The sequence below is a fragment of the Mustelus asterias genome, chromosome 2, assembly GCF_964213995.1.
Source record: "Mustelus asterias chromosome 2, sMusAst1.hap1.1, whole genome shotgun sequence".
NCBI lineage: Eukaryota > Metazoa > Chordata > Chondrichthyes > Carcharhiniformes > Triakidae > Mustelus > Mustelus asterias.
The window spans coordinates 81541256-81568220 of NC_135802.1; the positions used below are offsets into that span (position 1 = coordinate 81541256).

General features: G+C 41.0%; 1 protein-coding gene and 1 pseudogene across 1 annotated transcript in view; one reads left to right on the forward strand and one right to left on the reverse strand.

The window, feature by feature from the left end:
• LOC144509371 (uncharacterized) overlaps nt 1-26965 on the reverse strand; it is a 188196-nt gene that overhangs the window by 10335 nt on the left and 150896 nt on the right. The window contains exons 23-33 of the mRNA XM_078238108.1: nt 22545-22613; nt 18175-18243; nt 15773-15841; nt 14606-14674; nt 9285-9353; nt 8534-8602; nt 7353-7433; nt 7209-7244; nt 5668-5704; nt 3636-4190; nt 2237-2412 (exon numbers count right to left, since the gene is read on the reverse strand). Coding sequence (XP_078094234.1) covers nt 2237-2412; nt 3636-4190; nt 5668-5704; nt 7209-7244; nt 7353-7433; nt 8534-8602; nt 9285-9353; nt 14606-14674; nt 15773-15841; nt 18175-18243; nt 22545-22613 — 1299 coding nt within the window. The remainder of the gene's footprint in view (nt 1-2236; nt 2413-3635; nt 4191-5667; nt 5705-7208; nt 7245-7352; nt 7434-8533; nt 8603-9284; nt 9354-14605; nt 14675-15772; nt 15842-18174; nt 18244-22544; nt 22614-26965) is intronic.
• Nucleotides 14237-14440, forward strand: LOC144482070 (U2 spliceosomal RNA; annotated as a pseudogene).

A 26965-nucleotide genomic window follows, 5' to 3' on the forward strand; every position in this document is an offset into this window, starting at 1 on the left:
ACTGAAATTCATTTTCGGGCAGTGCATTTCAGACCCTAACTACTCGCTCTGTGAAAAAGCTTTCTCGTATCACTTTGCTTCTTTTACCAATGTCTTAAATCTATGTCCTCTGGTTCTTGATCCTTCTACTAATGGGAACAGTTTTCCTCTATCTACTCTGTTCAGGCATCTCATGATTTTGAAGACAGCTTTCAAATCTCCTTTCAACCTTTTCTGCTCCAAGGAAAAGAGTCCTAAAGTAATTTTACTGTGCTTCTTATTGCTATGGTGTCTCTCCATATTGTTCTTAAACCTATCTTGGTGCTACGTTGAGATAATATGTGAGGGTCGAGGATGAAATTGCGGTGTTGTAGTATCACATGCCTTTTGGGGTTAAGGTGCTGTTTATTAATGGGCTGTATTGCCACTCCAGCTGTGTTGGCCACCTGTTCTTCCATTCTGCCATGAGCAGGCATGCAATGGGGTTGACTGAAAGGTCAAATGAGCTGTCCCTAGCAGAGAAAGGACAGCATCATTAAGGCTGACTCTAGCCACATCACATGTGCAGGATCATGACTCTGAATACTCAGTGATCAATGTCAGGAGGGATATCTCAATTTGATTTTGAAGCCCACAAGAGGTAACCGCTTAAGTTTCTCAGAAGCTGGTTACCAGTGTTCTCTCTAAACTGTCCCCCAAGGATTGCACTGACTATTCTGGAAGTCACATTTCACAGAGACAATGCAGATGTTTCTAGTGCAGCCACTCACTCCAGATAGTGCTGTATTTTGTTGACCCTTTCTCTGATATGAGAAGTAACGATTGTATTAGATTCTGCCATTTGTCTCAGGTCCTTCAAGATAGTCCTTAGCGTATCCACATAAGCATGATGCTATTCCACGCATCCTTCCTTTTCGAAAAAAGTCCAGAGATCCCCAGTTCTGGAGTCAAGGATTCACTTCTGCAGAGCTTCCACTCCAACATTCAGGTCCCACTTTTATCCCTGATCTTTCTGATATGCTTGTGTCAGTTTTAACTTCGTGGCAGCACTCCCCTCTCTAAATCAGAAGGCTGCAGCTACAAGTTCCAATCCTGAGATCTGAGCAAATAATGCAGGATGACACTCTAGTAGTGCAGGTCTGAGGGAGTGCTGCATTGTAAGACATATCATTTTCAATTGCGATTTTAACCTAAGTATCTGTAAATAGCTACATGATATCAAGAAATTGCTGAGTGTACTGGATATCACAAAGATTATGGGCCCCAACAACATCCCAAATATAGTGCAGGAGACCTGTGCTCCAAATGCTCCAGAACTGATTGCACTTCTGGCCAAGCTATTATAATACATCTACAAAACTGGCACCTATTTAACAATATGGAACATTGTTGAGTTGTGCCTGTCCACAAGAAGCAGAAGAAATCCAGTCTAGTCAATTACTTAACCAACGGCAAGATGATTGGAGGGTGATGAAATTGTGATGGAAAGTGTCATCGACAGTACTAGAAGTGGCACTTACTTAGCAATAACCTGCTTGTCAACTCTCAGGTTGGGTTCTGCCAGGGCCACTCAGCTCCAGATCTCATTTCAGCCTCATTCCAAACAAGTAAAAACCTAAATTCCAGAGATGAGCTTAGAGTGACTGGTCTTGACATCAAGTCAGCATTTAACTGTGTTTGACATCAAGGAGTCCATGTAAAACTGATGTTGGTGGGAATAGGGGGCAATCTCTCCACTGGCAAGAGTCACCAAACACTAAGGAAGATGAATGTGGTTGTTGCAGGCCAATCACCTCAGCCCTGGGACATCGCTGAAGCAGTTCCTCAGGGTAATGCCCTGGACACTACCATCTTCAGCTGCTCCATCAACACCCTTTTCTCCATCATAAGGTCAGAAATGGGTATTTTGCTCAGTGTTCAGTACCATTCACAACTCCTCAGATACTGAAGATGTTCAGGCCAAACGCAAGGCTGGGGCTAATAATTGGCAAGTAACGTATGCACCACACAAGTGAAAAGGAATGACAATCTCCAACTGGGCATGGGGGTGAAGGATGGTTAAAATATTGTGAAGAAGTTACCTTGCACTGATTCTACCTCAGTGATAGTATCAGGATTATTATGTGCCTGACCCTCTGACTATTTTTATTTCAGATTTCCAGAATGTACAATATTTTACGTTTTGCTTTTATAAGATCATTGGCACATTGAACAAACTGTCAAATGCTGAAAATATTTACCATTCCTTTTTACTCACCTCCACTGTTTCTATTTCCTTCTCGTCGACCAGGTGTATGGTGTCATGGTTTGGTGTCTGACGATGTACGTCAAAAGTCGGTGACACACCAGGGGGTAGTATGGAGCTAGGAATTGAACTGAACAGTGCACCATTCTCAGGCTCACAGATTCTGCTGAACAATTTACTTTCAAGTGCTGAAATTGGACAATCACATATTAAATAAACTTCCACAATCTGCATCATCAAAAAGTCCAAAATGCCAACATGTCTGACAGGTCATTATACCTGCTTCTAAATAAGGAAGAGAGTTTTCTGAGACATTATCCATTCTGGGAGCTTACATTTTTATTCCAATGAGCTTTGTTTTTCATTTCTCTCTTGATCTGCCACCCACTCTCTTGGCAGGAGACTGTTTGGGTCGGAGATCTGTTATTGGATAATTGCCAAAGTCCTGTGGAACCAGTTACTGGGATGTTTGTAAGTGTAGCCTGAGATAACTCTCTCACCAGTTTTCCCTCCTTCGCTATTGGAAGCATTTTGTCTCCGGTCAATAAATAATAAGCTTGAGAGACATAATCATGACAATACTGATTCTTTCACCAAACTTCCATATCCATTACTTGCAGATGTGCAGATTTGGATGGCTTTAGCAGTTTTGTTGCCTTGTGACAAAACTAATTTTGGAGACTGTTATTCATGTAAATATAATGGTGGAGAAGTAATTGATCCCATTTAGGGCAAGAGGGCAGACTTAGGGCTGGAGTTGTGGGGTGTAAATGAGCCATAGGCTTCAACCTGTTTGCAATGTGTAGCTTGGGACATTTTAAAATAGGAGGTCTGACTCTCACACAAACTTGGCACTAATGATGTTAGACTGGCCAGCGGGAATTGACCAAATGCAGCAGGAGTCCCTGGCTGACGACACATGGGAAAAATCTCTGAAAATCACATTAAGTGATTGTAGTCAACCTTGGCTCAGGTTTTCTCCTGGGGCCCTGACGAGCACTCCTGCTCTTCCTGGTCCACAGGGAACCTTTTAAAAATAATTACCTCTTCACCTATTTCCTGGACCTGCTGCTGCTTTGTGCCCAGTATTCCTGGCAGGCCAGCAGTAGAATGGCATTACCAAACACTGACTTTTGAATTGCAGTGCTGTTGCTTGTCTGTTGTCGGAGTCTCATTGGTCAGACTATGCCCGTTAAAATGTTACATAGCACAGGCCACTGAGAATTGGGTGACTAGGTCACTGCAAGGATATTAGTTCCCTGCATGATCCATTCTTGTTGGGCAGAGAGGGTAAAAATTGAGACTAAAATTGTCATGGTTTCAGGTACATAATTTTCATTATTAAAATGTTGAAAATAAAAATAACTCTTTCACAAGATTCAATTTTTAAGAACACAATTCCAATACTTACTTGGAAGGGTCATAAAGTCATTAATCAGATAAACGTGTTCCTCGTCAGGGTCAGATGCAATTAAGTTCATTTCGTTCTTAAAATCAGAGTAGAAAGGGTCACTGATGTTAACAATCCCTATCACAAACACCTCTGTGTGTACTGCATGAGCTTCCATCACTGCCATATCCAGATGAGTCGGATCTCTCTTGTCCGTCTGTCCATCAGTTATTACGATAGCCACTTTGTGCACATCTTTCCTAGCTGACCTGAAAACCTGGTTTGCCATCTTCATGGCACTACCAGTGTAGGTGCCTTCTCCTAAGTACTGCATGCCTTGAATCGCTCTTTTGACATTCTCCGGAGTTGCACCTTGCCACAAGTGAGTGATTATCTGTGCATCAAGACTGTAAAGTATAACACCAATCCGGGTGGCTTCACTGCTTTCACTAATTCGATCTATCAGGGCACCAACAAACTCTTTAACAATTTCAAAGTTTTCTGGCCCCACACTTTCAGAACTGTCAATCACAAATACCAATTCAAGTGGCTTTTCTTTGCATTTCTTTCCACATCCTAAAATGAAATAATTAAACATCAGCTTTTTACACAAACAATAAAGCACATAAGAAGAAGCAAAGAAAAAACTATGAGTTATATTTGAAGGTGTAATTCTGTGATTTCAATGTGAAATTCTTGCTGACAGGAAGTGCCTGTCAGAAATAGGGTTGCCCTTCTGGCAGATTCTTTGCTGTGAACATGAGATCACTAAATTACCTCTTAAACTTTGGCAATATTACCACTCAATGCATTTTGTATGCATTATTCAACAACAATGTCTTGAATTTATATAGTGCCTTTAACACAGTGAAACATCCCAAGGTATTTCAAAGGAGTATAATCAAAGAAAATTTGACACCAAGTCACATAGGGCAGATAACCAAAGTGTTAATTGAAGAGCCATGTTTTAAAAAGCGTCCTAAAAAGGAGAGATAGAGTGAATGAGAAGGAAGGGAATTCTAAAGCTTAGGGCCTTGGCAGTTAAGGGCCGTAAATAGTGAAATGATGAAAATTCAGGATGTATAAGAAACCAAAACCAAAATAGCGAGGGGCATGGCCATGGAGAGAGAAAGTAAGGTTGATAATTTCAAACCAAACTGTTGTCGGACCGGGAATTTAGATAATGAACACTGGATTGGTAGGTGAATGGGACTTGGTGAGAATTAAGATAAGGGCAGTAGAGTTTTGGATGAGCTCAAGTTTCTGGAGGGTGCAAGAAGGAAGGCACAGAGGAGAGCATTGGAATAGTTGGGTCCAGAGGTAATAAAAGGGTGGGTAAAGATTTCAGTAGCAGATGAGTGGCTGGATGGGTGTAGGGAGGGAATTCCAGAGGTTAGCGTCTAGCTGTGCTACAGGCTGGAGCAATTAATATTGGGGATGCTCAGAGGGCCAGAGTTAGATGAGCGCAGATATTTTGAAGGGTTGTGAAGCTGGAGGAGATTACAGAGATAGAGAAGGGTGAGGCTATACAGGGATTTGAAAGCAAGGATGAGAATTTTAAAGTCAAGATGATGTTTGGCTGGGAGAACAGGGATAATAGATACACAGGACTTAGTGCGAATTAACGCATGGGCAGCAGAGTTTGGATGACCTCAAGTTTACAGAGATCATTATATGCTGATGCTGCTTTGTTAGCTTTAGTAGATTGAAATAAAATAAAAGTTCAAATTTCCTATAAATGCCATGATTTAATGCTTGAAAGCAACATTCTGTCTTTTGAGAACAATAAGAAAACCAGCAGTAACTGCAGCACAAATGACTGCTGACTCATATAAACCTTACGAAATGAGGATTCGACCTTCTGGAGAGGACCAGTTGAGAAATAGCTCTACAACCTTGAATGTCTATTTCCAATTTGTTCTGACTGTGATATCACCAGAAGTCCAGAACAGTAAAAACTCTGAAGGTCAGATTAATGAAATAGAAAATGAAAATAATTGTTTTAAAAGTGTGTGTTATATCATATAATGTCAATTTTTACATTTGAACTCACCGCAGATTGTTCTGATCAACTTGATTATATCTTCCCTCTAATATAAAGGATGAAAATAAATAGTGTTACCTTTATGTTAAAGTTTATTTATTAGTATCACAAGTAGACTTGCTTGTAGCAAGTAGCAAGTAACACTACTAAGAAGTTACTGTGAAAATCCCCTTGTCGCCATACTCCCGGCACCTGTACATTGAGGGTGAATTTAGCAGAGCCAATGCACCTAACTAGCATGTCTTTGGCCTGTGGGAGGAAACCAGAGCACCCAGAGGAAACCCACACAGACATGGGGAGAATGTGCAGATTCCGCACAGACAGTCACCCAAGTCGGGAATCGAACCTGGGTCCCTGGTGCTGTGAGGCAGCAGTGCTAATCACTGTGCCGCCCTTGAAGTCACACAATAAACTTAGTCTTCTAAACAAGACATGACTAGCTCCTGCTGGATGGTACAATTATTCAATCTTTGTGATAATCAATAAAAATAAAACAGAACACTGCTTATATATCCGTCCACCAATAATTGTTGCAAAAAACTCTGAACTTTTCATAGTCGCAATATCAAATTTATTTTGAGGACATTATGGGCATCAATTAAATAATTACCAACATATTTCACTGTGTAAGCTGGAAGTGAACTCGGAGTCAGCTTTGTGCTGTTCACCTGTCTCGTTGGCACTGATTTGACGTTGCCCAAATTAATTTCATACATGACTCACATCTAATGAAGGGAGAACCTTTGAATTTTTGATCCAAAGGTGAGAGTTTGAGTGGGAACTTCCCTGGAGCAGCTTTGAGGTAATTCCGCACTATCAATGTTCTCATTCAATTTAAAGTGAAAGTCAAAGCTTCAACAAAGTGAGAAAGCTTTCATTAGACTTTTATAACATATTTTTAAGAATACAAGAGCTGTAACAATATAAGGCAGATTTTCATCTTTACTGCATCCACAGATGAACGCTCAGTTCCCAAGCACAGTAAAGAGGAAATGGTGGAAGAAATTCCTTTGTGGATCTCCATCTCCAGATGCCCCAGGATTTTCATGCACCCTGAGTTGCGCCTGCAGTAAGTGAAAGGCCCACTATGAGCATATCAATAAGATGGAATGATGCCAGATTTGCAGTTTCAGTTTCCTCTGAGTGTATCTGTGGGCACTTCAACACTGGGAACCCTAAAAAATCTCAAGAGTTTGCACCCTGACTCTTTCCAAACAAGACAGCTCATCCCCTCCATGCAGTTAATTGCTAACGTGTTGTCTTTGGCTGCTGATAAACATGAGGTCGTATTTGGAGCTATTTTCTCAGTTATATTACTGGCTTTTGCTGGTGCAGGAAGTTGGAAGGGGAGCAGTAAAGGAGGAATAGGGGAGTGTTGAAGGAGGAAGAGGGAGTGTTGAAGGAGGAAGAGGGAGTGTTGAAGGAGGAAGAGGGAGTGTTGAAGGAGGAAGAGAGGGTTGGAGGAAGCTACACTCAAAAAAAAGATCATAATTATATTATTCCCTTAAAACCATGAATAAAATAATTATGTTGTTTTGATGAATACTTACAGTGAGACCTGGTTGACCTTTCTCTCCATTCTTTCCCTATAGTTTCAGAATGTACAAAGCATTAGCTACAGTATATACTCAATATTTTTTGAATTGAGCAGATTAGATGATCAGGGTCATTTTGTATAGAAATAAATATCTTACAGGATCGCCTTTAGTGCCAGAGAGTCCTTCATCACCTTTGTCTCCTCTTTTCCCTCTCTCTCCTTTATATCCACGATCTCCCTGTATGAAGTAAAATATTAAAATCAAATAGATTCAATCCAAAGTGAGGTGGAATCTTTTGATTAAAATACAATACGAATGCAATAACAGACAGGAATTTTGTCCCACTTAACCTTTAACTTTTTCCTTCCAATGCTGGCACACCTGATGTACATTTTCTACTCTTTCTACTTTTTTAAAATAGATTTGAAACACTTGCTTTTATTGGTTTCTCCAACACAATATCTGAAGTTTTGAATTGTCCCAACTTGTCATGGATTCTTAGGCATTTTATATGCAATAATTCTGCAATTTGTGTTTGCAGCAAGGGACAACAACTTTCTTAACGGTAGCAGAGGAGCATGGAATCATTTTATACAGGCCGACTGAGAGATATCTCTCTCTACTTTCCTCAAGTAATGCAGGGCGTTAAGCTGGTTTCGGAACTTGGTATTAAAACTGTGACGCCAACTTGTGCTCCTAAAGCCATATGAAAGAAGAAGAATGCTGGCCTTGATCACATCCCAAGAATGAATTTTAAAAAATTAAGGTCCCATGAACAAAATAAGATAATTGGCCAGTTACATCAAGTATATTGTTTGAGAGATTAACATGGACCCGGATAGCAGGAGAATTCCACAACTCTTCTTGAAATATAGTGCATTGGATCTTTTACATTTATTTAAGTAAATAGACAGTTTAACACCTTGTCCAAAAGACAGGACCTCCAAATCTGGAGCACTCTTTCGGGTGCTGAAGTGTCAACCTAGGTTAAATGCCTAAAATCACTGGAGTGAGCCTGAGATCATGGGCGGAATTTTACGAGAATGATTCCAAGTGTCCAGCTAGCGTGAAAATGGGAGAGTTGCAGATCCGTTTTTTGGGTGAGTTTTCAGGCTCAATCTTCTGCATATAGTGCATGGAAAAATGGTCCAGACCATTTCTAACTGCTGCAGGCAGTGGGTTGGGCTTAATTCGCCAGCCAGCCTGTAGAGGGAGTATGAGGCCACCCACTTCATCTAAGAAAGATAGATCTGAGTAATTTTTAAAAGGTGAGTAGTTAGAAACAATAGAACTGCCTTATAATTAACATATACTTGTGACAAGCAAATATTGTATACCTTTTGTCCTGGTATACCTTCCCCTGCTGGTCCTCTGGGACCCATCAAACCTGGAGATCCTGGTGCTCCCTGCAGACAGATCAATTACAATATATGATAACAGATTGCAAAACGGATGTTGAAATTAACCATTTTTTTCATAAATGAAACATGTCAATCTTCGTATTTAAGTGACATTGAAAATATATTCTATGAAATGGGTTTACTTATGCAAGGGCCATCTAGTGTTATTAATGGTTCTTTTATTTTTATTCTACTTTGATTACAACACCAAATTCCTCCAGAAATATCTTAATTCATATAAAGATAAAAAATGTGGAGTTGATGTCATAGTTGTCCTCATATAAGGACATCCTTTGCCATTTTTCTAACACTGATGGTTAAAACTACTTTCTCTCTATCACTATGAAATTTGTAAAATACTGTACTCTTTAGATCATTTGCTCTGTATAAATTTACCCTCTCCAGGTTGTAATCTGACTGAACGATTAACAACATAATCAATATGGAACGAGATATATCTTGGAATCATAGAATCCTACAGTGCAGAAGGAGGCCATTCGGCCTATCAAGTCTGCGACTACAATCCCACCCAGGCCCTGTCCCCATAACCCCATGTATTTACCCAAGCTAGTTCCCCTGACAGTAAGGGGCAAATTAGCATTCCCAATCCACCTAACCCGCACATCTTTGGAATTGGATGAGGGTTCAAGGGGGGAATGTCACAGTGTTACATACTCAGCTTTATTACCTTTGGTCCTTGTATGGCCTCTCCTTGAGGTCCTTTGGGTCCAGGTATACCCATTCTTCCAGCAGAACCCTACATGAATTATAACCAGACTGTAAAATTAATCAAATGATATTGTTCCATGCGATTTCCTGATCACCTTAGATGTAACTCTTGACCTCTGAGTTGTTACATTGCTTTTGTAGTTACAGAGATAGGGATAGAGCCTCTGTTAGCTTACATGGGGCACTTTTGCCTAAAATCAACTAAACTGCCACAAAGGATTCTGGAATTTCAGGTACAAATTGTGCTAAGTACAAGTCAATCATTGCACTGTTTTAAAAAAAAAATTGGGGGCGATGCTCCCAGCCCGTTGCGCTGCTCCAGGGGGCAGGGGATTTTGAGGTGGGCTGGGAGGGGGGTTTTGGGGCTGGCCCAGACACGTCCGGAAGGCCAGCGATCAGGTGGTGGGGCAATCAGCGATGAGGGGTTGCGGGACTGGCCAGAAATCGAGCTGGCCAGTGATTGGGAGGCCAGCAATGTGGGGTTACTGCGCATGCGCCGATCTCCGCACTGTCAGATCGGCACTTGTGCAGTGGCCCACTCAGCACTATGCTGCTGCCTCTCGGGTGAGAATAGTCCCCACCCCCAGCTTTTTAGCGTGATTCACACTAGGGCTCTCTGTGATGCACAGAGTGTGGAGATTCATTTTGAAAATCCTGCTGAAAAAACCAATGGGATTTACTCCAGTTTATACGCAAATTCGGCACATAATATTTTTGAGAGAATCCCACCGTAAGGTAGCCTTTCCCTGAAACTGGCTATGCTCCAGATCACATTCATTAGCACGGTGCATTTCTTTTAATTGTGACCATCTGCAAGTCTTTGAGGGGGCTCTTATCTTTTTTAGTTCCAAGAGATCCTTCTAAAATTAAGTTTTTAAATAAGAAAAATCCTTAATTTACTAAGGAATGATAACCATACGTTGACAAAACAAGCACATTGTTTTGTATAATTTATTTTATCAATTCTGATTAAGCATTAAATCTGTTTCTCTCTCCACAGATGTTGCCAGACCGGGTGAGCATTTCTAGCTTTTTTGGTTTCTAGTCCATATTGCTGACACCCAGGTGGTGCAGTCCCAAGCCCAGAGCCATGGACAGCCACAAAGAGAATGCACAAGGGTGATGAGTTGATCTTTGCATTCAATATGACATGATTCTTGTTGTAAGTTTGGTTTGAAATGTTTATTTTGTGGTGGCTTTTAGTTTTTCATTATAGCCAAGTGGATGATCGAGGGAAGGGAAGTTGCAGGGCTGGTGCACAGGGAATTGCAGTTATAAGTATCTTTCTCATCCTCCTGTTCCTCAGCTGCTTGCCATGTAGTTGGTAACCAGGGCTGTTCGCTCCTTAGAGTGAGATTATGCAATATGCGTCAGACCATCATGAATCTTGGTATCCACTGTGACAAATAATGCAAGGCTCCTCCAGAGTGATCCAGGCAGTGGAAGCATTGCTTCAGCACATCAATGGGATGTTCTAGCAGACACATATTTCTTATGACAGCACGGTTCTTATTGTATCCTTGATGTGTACGTGTACATGGGTTGCACACTGGAATTATGAGTCTTGTGGTCAGTGATGGGCCTTATGGCTGAGTAGCCCGCTTTTGGTTTGCAACGGTAACTCAAATACAACTGGCACACTGTACGATGGCAGAATGAATGCATTGTGACAGCTGCCAGGATATCAGGATTGACCTGCGTAATTTGCTGCCTTATGGTGACACACCAGCTGGTTGTTAAGGAAGTGGAATCACTTTTGATTCCAGTTTGGGAAGAATTGACTGATTCTATTCTGACTCTATTGCGGACAGCCCTTTTTCTTCCTCCTCTTCTAGCACCCTGTTCTGCGTGACCTCCGTTCCTTCTTCAAGTCGTGCTATATTCTAAGGGAAATGGCTACTAGTGAACCCATCTCTGGAAGCAACTAGTTTGTCTAGAAACCTTGAATTCAGCAAAAGTCCTCCAACGTTATTGCCTACACCCCAGGAGTACACATATACAGTTGAGAACCCCTGAACTATAGAAAACAACAAATGCTTGTAAAATGAAAGCAACAGCCAGAAAAAAAAAATCAACCAGCAATTAACCCGCAAGCAATTGATAATCACTTTAAATGCACAGGTGGGGAGGTCCTTCTTAAAGAAAACAGTGGGGGGAAGGAATCAGGTCAGAGGAAATGCAGTAAATCAAAGGGAAACAATGAAGTAATTGAGCAGGGTAGTGCTTTGGGTAGTGATAACCAGAGTGTGGTAGGAAGGGACAAAGACTACAAACATAAGAGCGTGCCAGCAGATAAGGCTGGAGATTGCAAAAATGGTAAACAGAGCTAATCCGGTTCACCCAATATTCATAACAAAATGGACAAATCGTTAGTGCAAATAGAAATAAATATGTACGACCTGATAACCATTGCCGAGATACAGTTGCAGGGTAACCAAGATTGGGACCTGAATGTTGAATTGTCAAATGGCCTACTTAAGTCCTAAGTTCCTAATTCCTTGCTGCTCAACATAGTTGTGTGAGGTTAAGACAGGACATTAGTTGGATTCCAACCAGCAGAGGGATTTCCCCCAATTCCCGTTGACTCCAGGAATACTTGCGCTCCTTGATGCCATTCTTGGTCAAATGCTGCCTTGATGTCAAGGGCAGTCACTCCCACCTCACCTCTGGAGTTCAGCTCTTTTGTCCATGTTTGAATCAAGGCTGTAACCAGGTCAGGGCTGAGTGACCAAGGCTGAACCCAAACTGGGTGTCAGTGAGCAGATTATTGCTGAGTAAGTGCCGCTTGATAGTGTTGTTGATGTCACCTTCTATCACTTTACTGATGATCGAGAGCAGACTGATGGGGTGGTAATTGGCCAGGATGGATTTGTCCTGTTTCTTGTGGACAGGACATACCTGGGCAAATTTCCACATTGTCGGATAGATGCCTATGTTTTAGCTGTACTGGAACAGTTTGTCAAGGGCCCGGCAAGTTCTGGAGCACATGTCTTCAGTACTATTGCTGGAATATTGTCAATGCCCATAGCCTTTGCAGTATCCAGTTCATTCTGCCAATTCTTGATAGCCTGTGGAGTGAATCGAATTGGCTGAAGACTGACATCTGTGATGCTGAGGCTGTCTCTATGTGAGAGGCCAAGATCATCCACTTGGTACTTCTGGCTGAAGATCGTTGCTAATGCTTCAGCCTTATCATTTGCACTGATGTTCTGCGCTCCCCCATCAAGGAGCATGGAGATATTTGTGGAGCCTCCCTCTCCAGTAAGTTGTTTAATTGTCCAATACTTTTCATGGCTGGATATGCCAGGACTACAGGACTAGACCTGATCCAATGATTGTAAAATTGCTTAGTTCTGTCTATTACTTGCTGCTTATGTTATTTGGCATGCAAGTAGTCCTCTGTTGTAGCTTCAGGTAATTCTTCTAAGTCTTTCTTGGCGAAGACTCATTTACCACCCTATTTAAATTCCAACTTGCTTAAAGCTTAGCTGCCAATATCCTGTCCTTGAATTAAGTTCAACTCAATGATTACTCTTTTCTACTGTCTCTTGTCCTCCAGTGTATTAAATTTAAAATACTTATCCTGATCTTCAAGTTCTTTTATGATGGCTTACCTGTCTCTTTATCTGTAATTTCCTTCAGTCTTGTTTCCCTTCCCAAAACCTTTGACTCTCTGATTCTGCCCTTTTGTGCTTTGCACAACCATTGGTGGTAGAGCCTTCAATTGTCTCAATTCTACGCTTCAGTGCACCCTCCCTAAATATTTTCCCTCTGTACTCTCTCAAGCTAAAAAGGGATTAGTATAGATTGGTATTTGATGGTCGGCATAGAGATGGTGGGCCAAAGGGCCTGTTTCTGTGCTGTATGACTTTTTGACTCTACTCAAAAGTTTTCTTTCCGATCAAGCTTTTGATAACCTCCTAATTCACACATCACATCTTGACATTTGCTCTTTAATTCCTGTCAACTATTTTATCTCCCTATGGTCTCTGTGATATTTTCTACATTGACATTGCTATACAAATGCAAGTTGCTGTATCTTGCAGTGATTTTTAATGTAAAACAGGCATGCTGAATTAAATTGATGTATTAAATTTTATATATATAGTATAGGTTTACTGATATTTCTAATGTATACTATGGTAAACTTTATTGAAGGAAAGCTCTAAATGAATATAGCAAACATCTGCCGTTTGCAATCTCTTCCTTCACGAATTTGTTTACCCACACAACTGCCCAGTGCAGCCCCAAATTTTCACCCATCCGTATCATTGGTCCTGAAATATTTTCAGAAACTGGAAAGATTTCTATTGAGGTTCATTTTAGATACCTGTTTGTCATTTTCAAGCGATTACAAATGAGGGAGAGAGACTTAAATTGAGGGTTTTATTTCCTAGATAGTCAGCGGTGGGGGTGAACAGTCAGCTGGTGAGCTACTTCATCGATTCAAGCTTTGTAGGTTTTAATTTGTTGAAGCAGAAATTGTTGGGTGAAAGGGTTAAAGGTGCTTTGAGTTTCTTTATGAAGTGTGAATAAGCTCAAAGCCAAGCTTCTAAATAAGATGCTGGCATTGCAGAACAATTATATGCTTAGTAAGTTAAGACTCTAATTTCATGTTGTTGTGATGGAGCTTTTGTTTATGGTGACTGCATTCAAGAGTTTTTTTATATGTTTGGGATGTGAATTTCAGGGATGTCATTGCTCAGCAGGGACAGGTGGCGAGGTTTCCACATCTGGGAGAGCAAAGCTCAGATGTACAGCAGACAAGTAATTTTGCGATGGCTGCAACCTATCTAAGTCATTCCCATTATAAAGTATGTTCACCCTTGGCAATTTCATCCTTCATGAGAATTTGTGGGAATATAATCCTCATGAATGGCAGGACTTTGCTGTAACAAACTTGTCACTGGCATTGCTTCTCGGCCTTTTGGCTAAGATCAAGTGTAGTATGGATTGGATGCTGCACTTGGTTGAGGTCATTGGGTTACATTGAAGCTTCATATGTTTCATATGAAGCAATTTTTAAAAGCGGTATCTCGGCCTTTTGGCTAAGATGCAAATGAGATCAAGTCTTGGAGGAGGAATTGCTTTCCCTCCTCCAATTAGCTTGGCTCATGTAGATCGGGCCCAGGACAGGGTAAATGGTCGCTTGCCCTGTCTTGCCAGCCTGGATCGGAAATGTCTCAACTTGTTGAGATTCTGAATTGGACTTGATTTGATTGAATTGGAAAAGAATTTTAAAAAACTTGTCACTGGCAAATTGTGGTTATCAGTACTGACCTTTGGACCAGGATATCCTATTCCTGGAACACCAATCGTCCCTGGTGGTCCTTGAAGGCCAGTATCACCCTGAGAAAGATATTTAAATTTATGTTAATGTTATTCTGTAAAGAACCAGTAATAATGTTCATGAGAAAGACAGGTGACAAAATCAATTTCCAATCGGCCAATCTAATCCATTTTCCTTAGGTCAGCTAAATGAGACTTCCTGAAAGACATACAATACATTCAAGTTAAAGATCTGGGCAGTACAATCTCAAAATTCCTCAACTATGTCACTAAACTCTCCAAAGATCATCGGTTAGGTAAAAAAGGGCCACAGGAGCTGTCCTTTGGTAGGTTAGAAGTATTTCTGCCAATTGTTCTCCGTCCATTGAAGGCAACAGAAATTATGGTTAAATCTTGTTAGCTTTAAGGTGGTATGCAGTATCCAAATTTCATTACATGTTGTGTTATCTGACTGGGAAAGAGTTTAACTGTTGCCACATGGGGTGAATAGCAAAATGCTAAATATTCACCTCTCAATTTGATAAGCACAGATATCCAGGGACATATCTGATTATACTACTTGATAAAATGAAAATCCTTTTGCATAGATCCTACAATCTTGAAGCTCTTCTACACAACTTTAGCTGAGAGTGCTGTCCTTTTCAGATGTCTCACTTGGCATTGTTGTTTTAGGAAAACAGACTCTTCAAGGCTACAGCGATTATTGAATCAGGCATGAAGGGTATTTGATAAGCAGATTTCTCTTGAGAAAATCTGTTCTTGAAGATTTTTTAAGAAAGCAAAGAGTGTCATGGACAATGAGAATCAGCCCCTGTCTCAGTGTTACTGTTGAATGTGTTCAAGGAAAAGGCTACAATCCCTCCGATGCAGGACAAATTAGTTCCTGAACCTGTTTGGCCCTTCTATATAAGAACTTTTAACATGAGTTTGATATCTGGATGAGGATATGCACTCAGGGCAGAACTCGTTGACTGATTATTTTAATATTTTGGAATAGTTTTCAATAGATAATTAATTAAAGTTAGATATTTGTGATTGGGTATTTTTCTTTCTTTTATTATTATTCATTTATATAATTTTTTTAATGGACAAGCAAAATACCCAAAACAAATTTCCCTATGGATAATAGTAGTCAATAGAATTGAATTACAGATTTACCTTTGATCCAGGAAAACCTTTGCCATCTTCCCCTGGGTCACCACGCGGGCCTGGCAGTCCTTGCACACCCTAAAATACAATTGTAAAAAGAAACTCCTTCTTATAGAGAGTTTAAAATATTTTAATAAATAAAGCATTCTATGACTATTATATATGACAGCTGAAGAAATCCAGATTGTAAAATACTAGTTTAACTGGTAATTTTAGCAATAATCTGGGAACACGTTAAAGATGACTTTTAATCCAAACACTGAATCTTACAGCATTACCAACAGATAACTAAGGATATAGCTCAATACCCACTTCTTGCTGTAGTCACTGTGGTGTTTCTCTAGAGTTAGTGGTCTTCAAATTCAAAAGAGACTCTTGTTCTCTTTATCCCTTCCAGATATTTTTTTCTCAATTTTGATTTATTTCATTGTCTCCCGTTCTTTCTTCCCTATTGTTAAATTTTGGGGCTTAACTTAAGGTAAAATGAAGGGGGGTCATGTGACCTGTTTTGAAATCTGTCTGAAAGCAAGCCTTTCGCAGCCTGGTAACTTTTAATGTCAGAATTATCTTTAACAATAAGCATTTTTCTCCAGAGATTCTTCCTTTAGAAAAAAAACTAGGCAAATTTTTCAGACTCATTTGAACTCCTCATGAATTTGGTCTTACAAAATTGAACAAGAGCTTTCACCTGCATTCCTATGTGGTGAACCATGGAGAATTTCAGTCTTGGGTTTTGCTCCACTACCCAATAAGAAAAAAGGAAACTGACCTTCCCTGTTTCTAAGGAAACAAAAACTGAACCTGAGATTTGAAAACCAAAACTTCTGAGCAGACTGAAACCGATTGATGCTATATAAAGAGATACGGAGCCATCCAAGTCATAGTTGAAGCTTGGAACTGGTGTGTATAGTTTGCAGCTCATTAGACAAAGATAGTCAAAGTAAATGACAGTTAGATAGACCTGCACTGTAAGCAGAGTTTCATTTACTGTGTGAAACGTGGGTAAGACTTAATCTCAGCTGAATGTTGTGAGGAAATAGAAGGTTCAAGGTTGCTTGGTTTGAAACTAATGGATGAGTCCTTATTGGGTCTTCTGCAAAGAAAGCAACCAGCAGAATAGCTCGGAAGAATCATAAAAGTAACCAGAACAAAGGACTGAGGCATCCACGGTCAAAAGATGGTAAATTAAAGCTTTACCTCTAAGAGTACTTATAGGTGATCTTTACAGAAGTAAAGTGTAAACCTGAGTGCACAACATACATAGTTATAAACTATAGTTAAGCTAATTGTGCTTGTTTTGCTCAAGCCTTTATATACAATAAAGTTTGTGTTTGTTTATAAAACATGATGGGCCGATTCTCTGACGTCACCTGCAGCTGGAATTCTCCAGTCCCACTGCAGTGAATGAAAATTTGGCTGAGTGTCAAATTTTCCATTCTTCTGGCAGCGGCAGCGGGACGTAAATGGTTGGGGAATTCTGGCCAATATTTCTTGTTGTGGTTAAAATTATTGGTTTGGATTGCTCTTTAAACGTTAATGGTCCCTAACCAGATGGTAACAGGTCAGTGACTATGTAAATCTTGTAGATGCTGAGAGGATGATTCCCCCCCGCTCCCCCACCCCCGGAGGAATCTAGAACTGGGGGGGGGGGGGGGGGGGGAGCAGAGTTTAAAAAGAAAGGGTCTTCCATTTAAGACAGAAAAAAATGAAGAATTTGTTCTCTCAAAGGGCTATTAATCCTTGGAATTCTCTGCCCCAGAGAGCAATGGAAGCTGGCTCATTGAATTTGAGTTTGACAGATTTTTGATGATCAAGAGATTCAAGGGTTATTGGTTATTCGAGGGTAGGTGGAAAGTTCGCTTAAGTCCACAAGCTGAGCAGCCATGGTCTGATTGAATGATGGAGCAGACTCGAAGGCCCAAATGGCATACTCCAGCTTCTATTCTTTATCATCTTATATATTCACAGGAAAACTGAAACCATATTAATCGACAAAATTGTTCGCTGCAATATTCTTGTCCACTTTAAAGGCGACCATTCTGAATTTGATTAAATTTGTGCAATTTTCAAAATTGCTGCTAAAATTCTCTAATAAAATACAAAATCAGATTACTTCCCTTGAAATGGGCCACAGTGCTGTTTCACCCTGGGTCTGTCTACTCAATATTGTTACTTATTCCTAATCACCGCAGAATGGAAAAGTGGTAAAGTGAATGAAATATCAGCACTGGCTGATTGTGTCCATATATTGAGAAATCATTTTTTTGCAATCCATTGAGCTGTAAGCCCTTGGAGTTCATCAGTGATTTCCTAATAGGCATTCTTGGGAGGCATGACCCAGCTGTGCTTTAAGGTTATCTGTGAACACTTTGCAAAGGTTAAAGAAAATATTGCATTGAGCCACGACTTGCCTGAGGGCCGGGGTAACCTTCTCCTTTAGGTCCATGTGGTCCAGGTAATCCAGTAGCCCCACGATATCCCTAAAAAAGATTCAATGCATTGCAGGTGTCATTCAAAGATGACAAAATAATTAACAGAAATTAAAAATAATACAATAAATATTAAGAAATCTACAAATAAAGGCTTAATAAAATCTTGAAAACACATGTTTTTAGGTTTATTAGAGGAAGTAATACCACCAGACAACACACTGATGCAAAGGTTGTAGGAAACAAGGGTTTTATCTCTGGATCTCCCTAACTTCTCTCCAAAGCTTTTGCATTTATACTCAATTAAAAGACCATTACATCATGTCCTGAACTCCATGACTTACTCTTGGCTTATACTAAAAGTTCATCAGCTCAGCATTCGAGAGACTTGTTAATGTCTATAGTTTAAGCGGATGAAACTTTCATGCCCCTAACTACATTTATGGTGGCCTTAAGGCAGCAACAGATATAAGCTTATCTGAAGCATGTTGAAGCTATGCAAAAGGCAGACTCTATCCATCTGTGCCAGTGCCAATCATAGAGGCCTTGAATGTCTGAACTGATTTTTGGACATTTTCCAGAACATTGTTGTCAGCAGATTCAGAAAATAAAATGGATGTTTTAATGTAACCTGCTTTATTAGCATTCCTAAAATCTTGAGAGAAGCCATCTCACTAACATCTGTATTCATCAGTTTCTGCAACCTGTATGTCATTTAATATTACATATCATAATACAGATACTGTAATTTATAACACGACAACACAAGAAAGGGTTTAAACCAATTACCCACCAATTTTTGCCATTTACAAAAAAAATCTTCCCCTGGACTAAAAGATCCTCTCGCATTTCTTTTAACCATTATCCTTTTTGAGGATCATTCCGACCAAGTTTTATTCCTTCCCAGTCCTCAACTGTTCCATTTCACTGTTAACTCAGGGGAACAATACTGTAGTTCTGCGTGGTCCATTAAATCAACAACTACACAGGGGACATTCAACAAATGGGAGGTTTATTAACTAAACATACAAACTCTCTTTAAACACACCTACTCTGCCTGAGGTTCGGAGTAATCCTGCCAAGCTTGATCCCCGTGACGCTCCACGTGACCATGTCATCATGTAGTCAAGTGGTGACCAGGCCTACACATTGCTTAATATTGGAATTTCCAACCTACAGCCTTCTGTACTTTAATTGTGAAGAACACAGCAGCTGATGACGAATCAGGACATACGTTCCAGTGAGTAATGCAGGGCTCCTCCAGAGTGGTACAGGCAGTTACTTGAGCACCTCAATCATCAGCTCGAGGATGCTGTCTGTAGTAGCATAGCTCTGATGATGATCCTACTGGCCATGTGTGGATGGGTTGCAGACTGGAGATGTGAACTAGAGGTGAGGCAACTGGTCCTCATTTCACAGCAGCCACTTCTTTCAAGGTTCTAACATCTCAGTTGATTTAGAACAACAGCTGTATAAGGCAGGTTCATTCGCCTCCAGCTGTGTTTGTGTGCAAGTTGTGCATATGTTTTTCCAACTTTCAGTGCATCTAGGCTGTTTGGAAAAACAGATATCAGCTTAAGGGCCCAATCCTAACTTGGAAATGGAATACCTCATCACAACCCTGTGACATGCCCAAAAAGGTCTGACAGGTTCAGTGGATCATCCTCCTTGGGTAATAGTGTGTTGGTACCATGCACCCCGGGAATAGACAAAGAGCACACACCCATTTAATGAATCCTCTGGAAATTATTTTTGTCCTCCAGCTCCCAGAGGGTAGCAGGAACATTAAGAAGTCTCACAACACCAGGTTAAAGTCCAACAGGTTTATTTGGAATCACAAGCTTTCAGAGTGCTGCTCCTTCTTCAGGTGAAGGAGCAGCGCTTGGAAAGCTCGTGACTCCAAATAAATCTGTTGGACTTTAACCTGATGTTGTGAGATTTCTTACTGTGCCCATCCCAGTCCAACGCCGACATCTCCACATTATTGTAGCAGAAAAGAATGACATCCTACCAGACAAGCTGCTGAATATAACAATGAAACACCAGTAACTGACAGATGCTAAAAAGGGTGCATATACAAATAAAACAGTAAAAAGATTCAAAATCAACCTAACAAAGGAAAACAATAAAATCAAATTATATTTACAATTTGAAGATGGTACTCATTTTTATAAGAAATGGGAACCACTTCCTTGGTGTGAATCCAGACTCTATTTTCACTGCACCTGGATGAACTTGTTCCAATGAACCAAAACAGTGCCAATTCAGAAGACAGGGACACCCTCAGAATGCCACACAGTGAAAAATGAAGGTATCTCTGAGGATCACATTGCAAACCTTTTCATTCTCCAGCAGCATCCAGTGCATCCATGTTGTCAGTCAAAGATATGTGTTCAGAACCTGAGAAACCACAAGATCTTCTGGACACTGAACAATTGCAAATTTTTATGATAAAAATGTATTCAAATCATGTTACTCTGTCCCATATACCAGAACAAAAGGCTGCATTTCTCATAGTTAAAAAGATTACCGTTCAAGTTATTATTGATTCAAATGTTATGCAGTTGCATATACAAGGTTAAAAAGCATGTGTCTTTGTGCTTGGCTGCAGAAGCCAACTTTGCAACATTTGTGTCCAGAGCAGTAGCAGAATTCTAGCAGAGCAAAACAGGTTTTTGAAATTGGACCAATGATTTTAAACCAAGCACTCATAGACACAGAACCAATTGAATTCAAATTTGAGTGTTGCACTCAAATTGCAGTAAAATTGTGAGGTAATTCTAGGTATTTAAACCTGGACAAGGGGAAATAATAGAGTAATCTGGCCACCTCTTTAGACAGGATCATAGAAGCCCTACAGTGCAGAAGGAGGCTATTCAGCCCATGGAGTCTGCACCGACCACAATCCCACTCTGGCCCTACTCCTGCAATCCCACACATTTACCCTGCTAATCCCCCTGACACTAGGGCCAATTTAGAATGGCCAATCAACCTAACCCGCATATCTTTGGACTGTGGGAGGAAACCAGAGCACCCGGGGGAAACCCACTCAGACACGAGGAGAAAGTGCAAACTCCGCATAGACAGTGACCCAAGGCTGGAATTGAACCCAGGTCCCTGGCGCTGTAAGGCAGCAGTGCTAACAACTGTGCCGCACTGGGAGGGAGGAGAGAAAGGCTAGGCTCTCATACATAAAATCCTGCAGTTTAATGTATGCCTTCATCAAACTTACCATCTACATCAAAAATAGATCAACTCAGAAGATGTTTTAAAGCTGAACAGCAAAGCCCTTCAGACTTCTAACAAGTGCCTGGGTGTATATATATCATTTTGAGAATGACTGGAATTTATCAGCCTTTGTTTCATTCGTGAATCTTGCATTATTAGAACAGCATTCTATTGGGGAGTTTATTCAGTTTGTTAATTGTCTTAATAATGTTGTCACCAGTTTTAAAATAAAGACCCGTTAATTGTTCATGATTAAGAGTGTCAGATCCTGCTTTAATTTACCAAAACCGGTAGTTTCCTACTATCTCATGCACACTTACTAAAAATTACAAGGTGAGATATATCCCTTTGGAGGGTTCCAAAATCACACAGAGGAAAACATCACCTCCGCGTTGTAACACAAGCAACAGCACAAATTCTTCACATCTGCACTTCTGAGAGATGTGGGGATATGTAACACAGATTCTCTGACCAGCTCTCCCTTTCCCACGCTATTCCTGCCAATTTTGGATTTTAACATGACTGATTTGACAGCAGTTAAGGTGCCTGTCAGACTCAATGTGAGCATCTTGAATTGATGTAAATTGGAGTCCCATGATATCAATGAGATTCTGCTAGTATTTTAACCTGTGGCTAAATAGAAAAACTACCACAACTTTCCTGGCAGGCAAAATAAATATGACAGGAGCACTAAAATAGCCCTCCAAGGTAAGCTAAAAACTTCATTTCATGGAGCACAAGGAATGTTGAAGCTACTCCTGCCCTGTAGCCAGCCTTTGACTCCTGTGTGATGTTCCGGAAATCCCTGCCCCATGATACACCCATTTGCCAGTGAGCCTTCCTTTGGTGCTGGCCCAACTTCCAGTCCCACCACTAGCCAGGCAGCTGCCGCTTTCTGCCTGTATCAGGGAGACAACTGATTAGCAACATGCAGGCGAGATCCAGCAGTTACAATACTCAGCAAACACATGAGTGTGTTTTGCACTGATCTTGTTCCATCTGCCTGAAATGTGCTGGGGGTTAAAATGCATCACCAAAGTTGCTTCTGAGAAGTAAAATTTGAATCAAAATATAAAGAATAAGTCATTCTCAGGGTTAACGGTTAATGAGATGACTTCAGTTACCTTGGGACCTATTGTTCCAACTCCTGGGTTACCAATGGAACCTTGTGGTCCTGGTGGTCCTCGGTCACCCTGCAACAAAAACATACAGTGTTAAATTTATAATAAAATTCAAATGAAATGGTTTTCTACTGATCTGATGTCTTTACATTGGAATCCCACATTTATATTGTTGCAGCATACCTCTCTGGTTAGCTCTGATAACCATACATCAAGGAATATTTATTACAATTGCTTCAAACAATAAGAAACTAATCTAATCACCAAGTGGAGAAATTGGTCCCTTTTGAAGATAATTATATCCAACAGGAATATACTCACGCTGGGAATCTTTCACTGTGTTTTCACATTGTTTCAGTTCCACAGACAATTTTTAACCATAGTCATTGTTTTAACTTGATTTGCTTTAGCATTGCCAATCAGCGGACCACTTTTTGGTGAGCTATTATTGCAATGTTTGATCTTGTCAACAGAAACAATAGACTATGCTGCTATCAGCCAGCTGAGTAACAATTCAGCTAACCGCTGAGGTGACCTCTGCTTCTGCCTGCTGAGCCAATGGAGGGAACAAAAGGAATGTGGAGTGAATAATTCAATACATCCACAATACCTTATGTTAAATCACTGAATCAATGCTGCGATGTGTTACACTATGGAAAGATACAATATATTTTGCGGGGTTAAGCAAAGGCTGAAGATAGAACTTTCCTTCTTCTTGCACCTTTCATATCTTCAGTATGTACCAAAGCACTTCAAAGGGAATGAACTAATTTTGAAGCAGTCGCTATTTCTCTGTATGCAAAAAAAAGTAGCCAATTTATCCACACCAGGTTTCCACAGGTAGCAGTCTTCCTTCTGCAGCAGTAGGCTGTGAAGTCAAGTACTGCTCATGAATCTGAATATATAAAGTAGTTTAACAATATTAAGGATTCCAGACTTGTCAGAAATGCTGGGGGCAATTCTCCCAGACCACTGCGCTGCTTTTGCGATGCAGTGGGCCAGGAGACTCCAGCGGAGGCCATTTAGCCGGCTTCCTGTTGGGCACCACGGCCTCCGTGGGTCTCCGAGCACCGGATTTCTGGTGCCATCAGCTCCACACCAGAAATTTGCGCAGAGCTGTATAATTTATTTAAATACTCATTATAATATAATTTACATTGAATTAGCAGGCCTGGGACTGAAACCTCCAGGCCCGCCCAGCGTCTCCACTCTCCCCCCCTCCCCACCCCCTGGCCAGGTGTGTTCCACTCCAGTGGGGTTTACAAGAGCTCCCCACTTGCAGGGAGCTGGCAGCCCGACCCCACTGGAATGAAAGGGGCCATCGAGACCCCCCTCCTGGTGAGGGTCAAGGGTGAGGGAGGCCGGCATTGTGGGGCTACTGCGTATGCGCCGATCCCTGCTATGACAGATCGACGGATGCGCAGTGGCCTACTCAGTGGTATGTGCTGGCCTCTGCAGCGGGAATAGGCCCCGCCCACTGATTTTTCACTTGATTCATGCTAGTGCACTCTGCAGTGCACAAAGCATGGGGGATTCATTTTGAAATTCCTGCTGAAAAAACCAATGGGATTTACTCCAGCTTTTATGCGAATTCGACACTTAGAATTTTTTGGTGAGAATCGCCCCCCGCCATCTTTCAGATGATAATTTGCCTGCTCAGCTGCCTGTCAAAGAACTCATGACAGTTTTTCATAGTAGATCAGGAAGTCGGCTGGTGAGAAGAGATCTTGAAAATTGAATAAGTGAAGAAAAGAATCCTATGCTGTCAGTTGTTTCAAGACAGCTCATTTACTGTTTTAATGATTTAACCTTAATCTGTGGAGGGAGAATAGCACATGGTATCATGACACACTATAAAGTACATGTTGGTAGAATTCAGATCCTTCCTAGATCATTATAAATATTACTTGGTGTGGAAAGGACATAATATTCATGATGCAATGTGACACAACATAATATTGTATCTTTTACAGTTTATATGACCCCCTTTAAGGCTTGTGTGACCTGATGACATAGTAATGTGGGAGCTGTCTCAACATGACCACTCTCACATTATGTTGGACCTGACTCTGCTCCTGGGGTCTCGGTTAAATCTTTTCCAAATGCCAGGGTTTTTTAACATAAATCCTTCACTGACATGTGATTCTTTTCTCACATCTTGTCATCTGTTAACTTCTCTACTTATTTTCTCAGTTTCAATCACATTCCCATCATTGCTCACCAGTTTTGGATTGTCACTTCTTGGTCAGACACAAAATAATTCTTGTCTGTTTTTCATCAACTTGGCAAAGTATATCCATTATTATGTTCTCAAACATCAAATATTATCAGCGATGTTCCTGATCCTTTTGGACGTGCTGAAAATTATAACAACTTTTTCCAACTCTTCGCACAAGGTCAGAATGGGAGCAAGTCCAATCACACATACATGGCTAGTGTATCTCTGGTGTGTAGGCTCTCAAATACACAGGTACTCTTCTGGTGGATTCTGCTTGACTGTGCTACAGGCAGCCAGCAGACTTGGGATTTTGAGGTGTTTGATAACAACCGTATGCACTTAATTAAAATGGTTATGCGGTAAACAACAAGATTTTCTTTCTAGAGGTAGTAGAGCAATAGACTAGAGCATGATTTTAGCAAATTCCAGTCATTTGCCTCAGTTGTGGATCATTTACAACGCAGGCTACTGGTGAGATACACACCACTAAGAAGGAGCCAACCAGTATGTGAGAGAGGAACTGGTTAGCTCGGTTGGTTGGATGCCTGGTTCATGATGCAGAGAGGAGCTAATAGCGTGAGTTTAATTCCCATACCAGCTGAGGTTATCCATAAGGGTCCCGCCTTCTCAACCATGACTGAGTTGTGGTGACCCTCAGGTTAAATCATCACCAGTCAGCTCTCTCAAAAAGGAGAGCAGCCATTGGGACTTTGGTGACTTTCATTCAGTATATTTATGCTAAACTGATAGAATACTGATTATTGTTTCTTTCGGGCAGAATTTTAACTTCTGCACCTGTTTGTATTAGGGGGAAGCTGGCAGTGGGTTAGGAATCCAAAAATTCAAATATCAGGTTTTGCTGTAGACTTTAACTCGGACAAGATATTAGCATTCCACTGCCTGGTATCCTGACCAATTGGAGCAGGTGGGCGTAATCACATCACAAAACCTGATTGTTGAAGCCTCAGTATTTAATGGGACCCAGGTAGGGCTGACAATTGATTCATTATGCAAATATCAAAAGCAATCATTATGGAATGCTGGTGTAAGTACGTCACCAGTTCATCATCCATCACTGGTCCTCGGTGTCAACCCTACAGGTAATGCTGCTCATTGTAAGGGCCCACAGAAAAATGTCATCTCTGGCCAGAGGGAGGATGTGTCCAGCCTCTGAGAGGAAGCTGACATGGCTGGAAGTCACAGAGGAGGTGCGCAGCATTACAATTCCACAATCATGGATGCAGAGCTGGAAGAGATTCAAAGACTTCAGGGCAGGAGAGGTGAGAGGCATTCTCCCCTCCCTCTGGGTTTCTCGGCCATCTCCTGCACAACACTTCCCAGACCTTGCTGTTTCTCCCATTCTTCACTCTTTAGGCATCTCCTCATGTGACCACCTAAGCAGCCATTACTGACAGTCACCTTCATCTTATTGCTGACTTGCACTCATCCCTCATTGTCACCCTCCATTACTTTCCTTCCATCCTCACAACTCATTTAATTTCTCACACTCATAACTCTGACTTTCTCTCCTCGCAGGAGAGAGAATACAACTCCAGGGAGAGACAGAGAACTGGAGGTGGCTTTGCAGTACTTGCCATCCTGACCACTGCAGAAGCAGAGGCAATAGTGATCAGTAGAGTGGTTAAGTATATGACCATTGGAGATGGAAAGATGACAATGTTTAAGAGGCAACTCCTCAGATACATAAATAGGCAGGACTTAGAGGAATACGAACCGCATAGAAGCAAAAGGCATTTAGTTTAGAAATGTGTCAGTCTCGGTGGGCCGAAGAGCCTGTTCCTGTGCTGTACTGTTCTTTGTCCTTTGTTCATCTAAATATGTGGTCACAGAATTAGCTAGCACGCAATCATATGTCACACAACAGTCACTCAAGTTGACTGGCTGCTATCTGCATCTGAATTATGAATATCAGCACAATCATGATTTTGAACTCTTTCCCTATTTCAGTTCTAATTCATGTCTTTCATTTCCCATATTCTGTTCAATCATGTTGCAGGAGTTGGAGCTGGAAGATACCAAGGTGTCCTCAGAAGATTTGACTCACTCAGAGGAAGTAAATTCTGAGATGGCACCATTGCATAACTCATGTGCACCCTCCACCAGCTTAGATACACATACATTGGTGGGACTTCAAAGGCGGTAGCACTGTGGGCACTCTGGGCCACAGGGTGTCGATTAGGAGCCC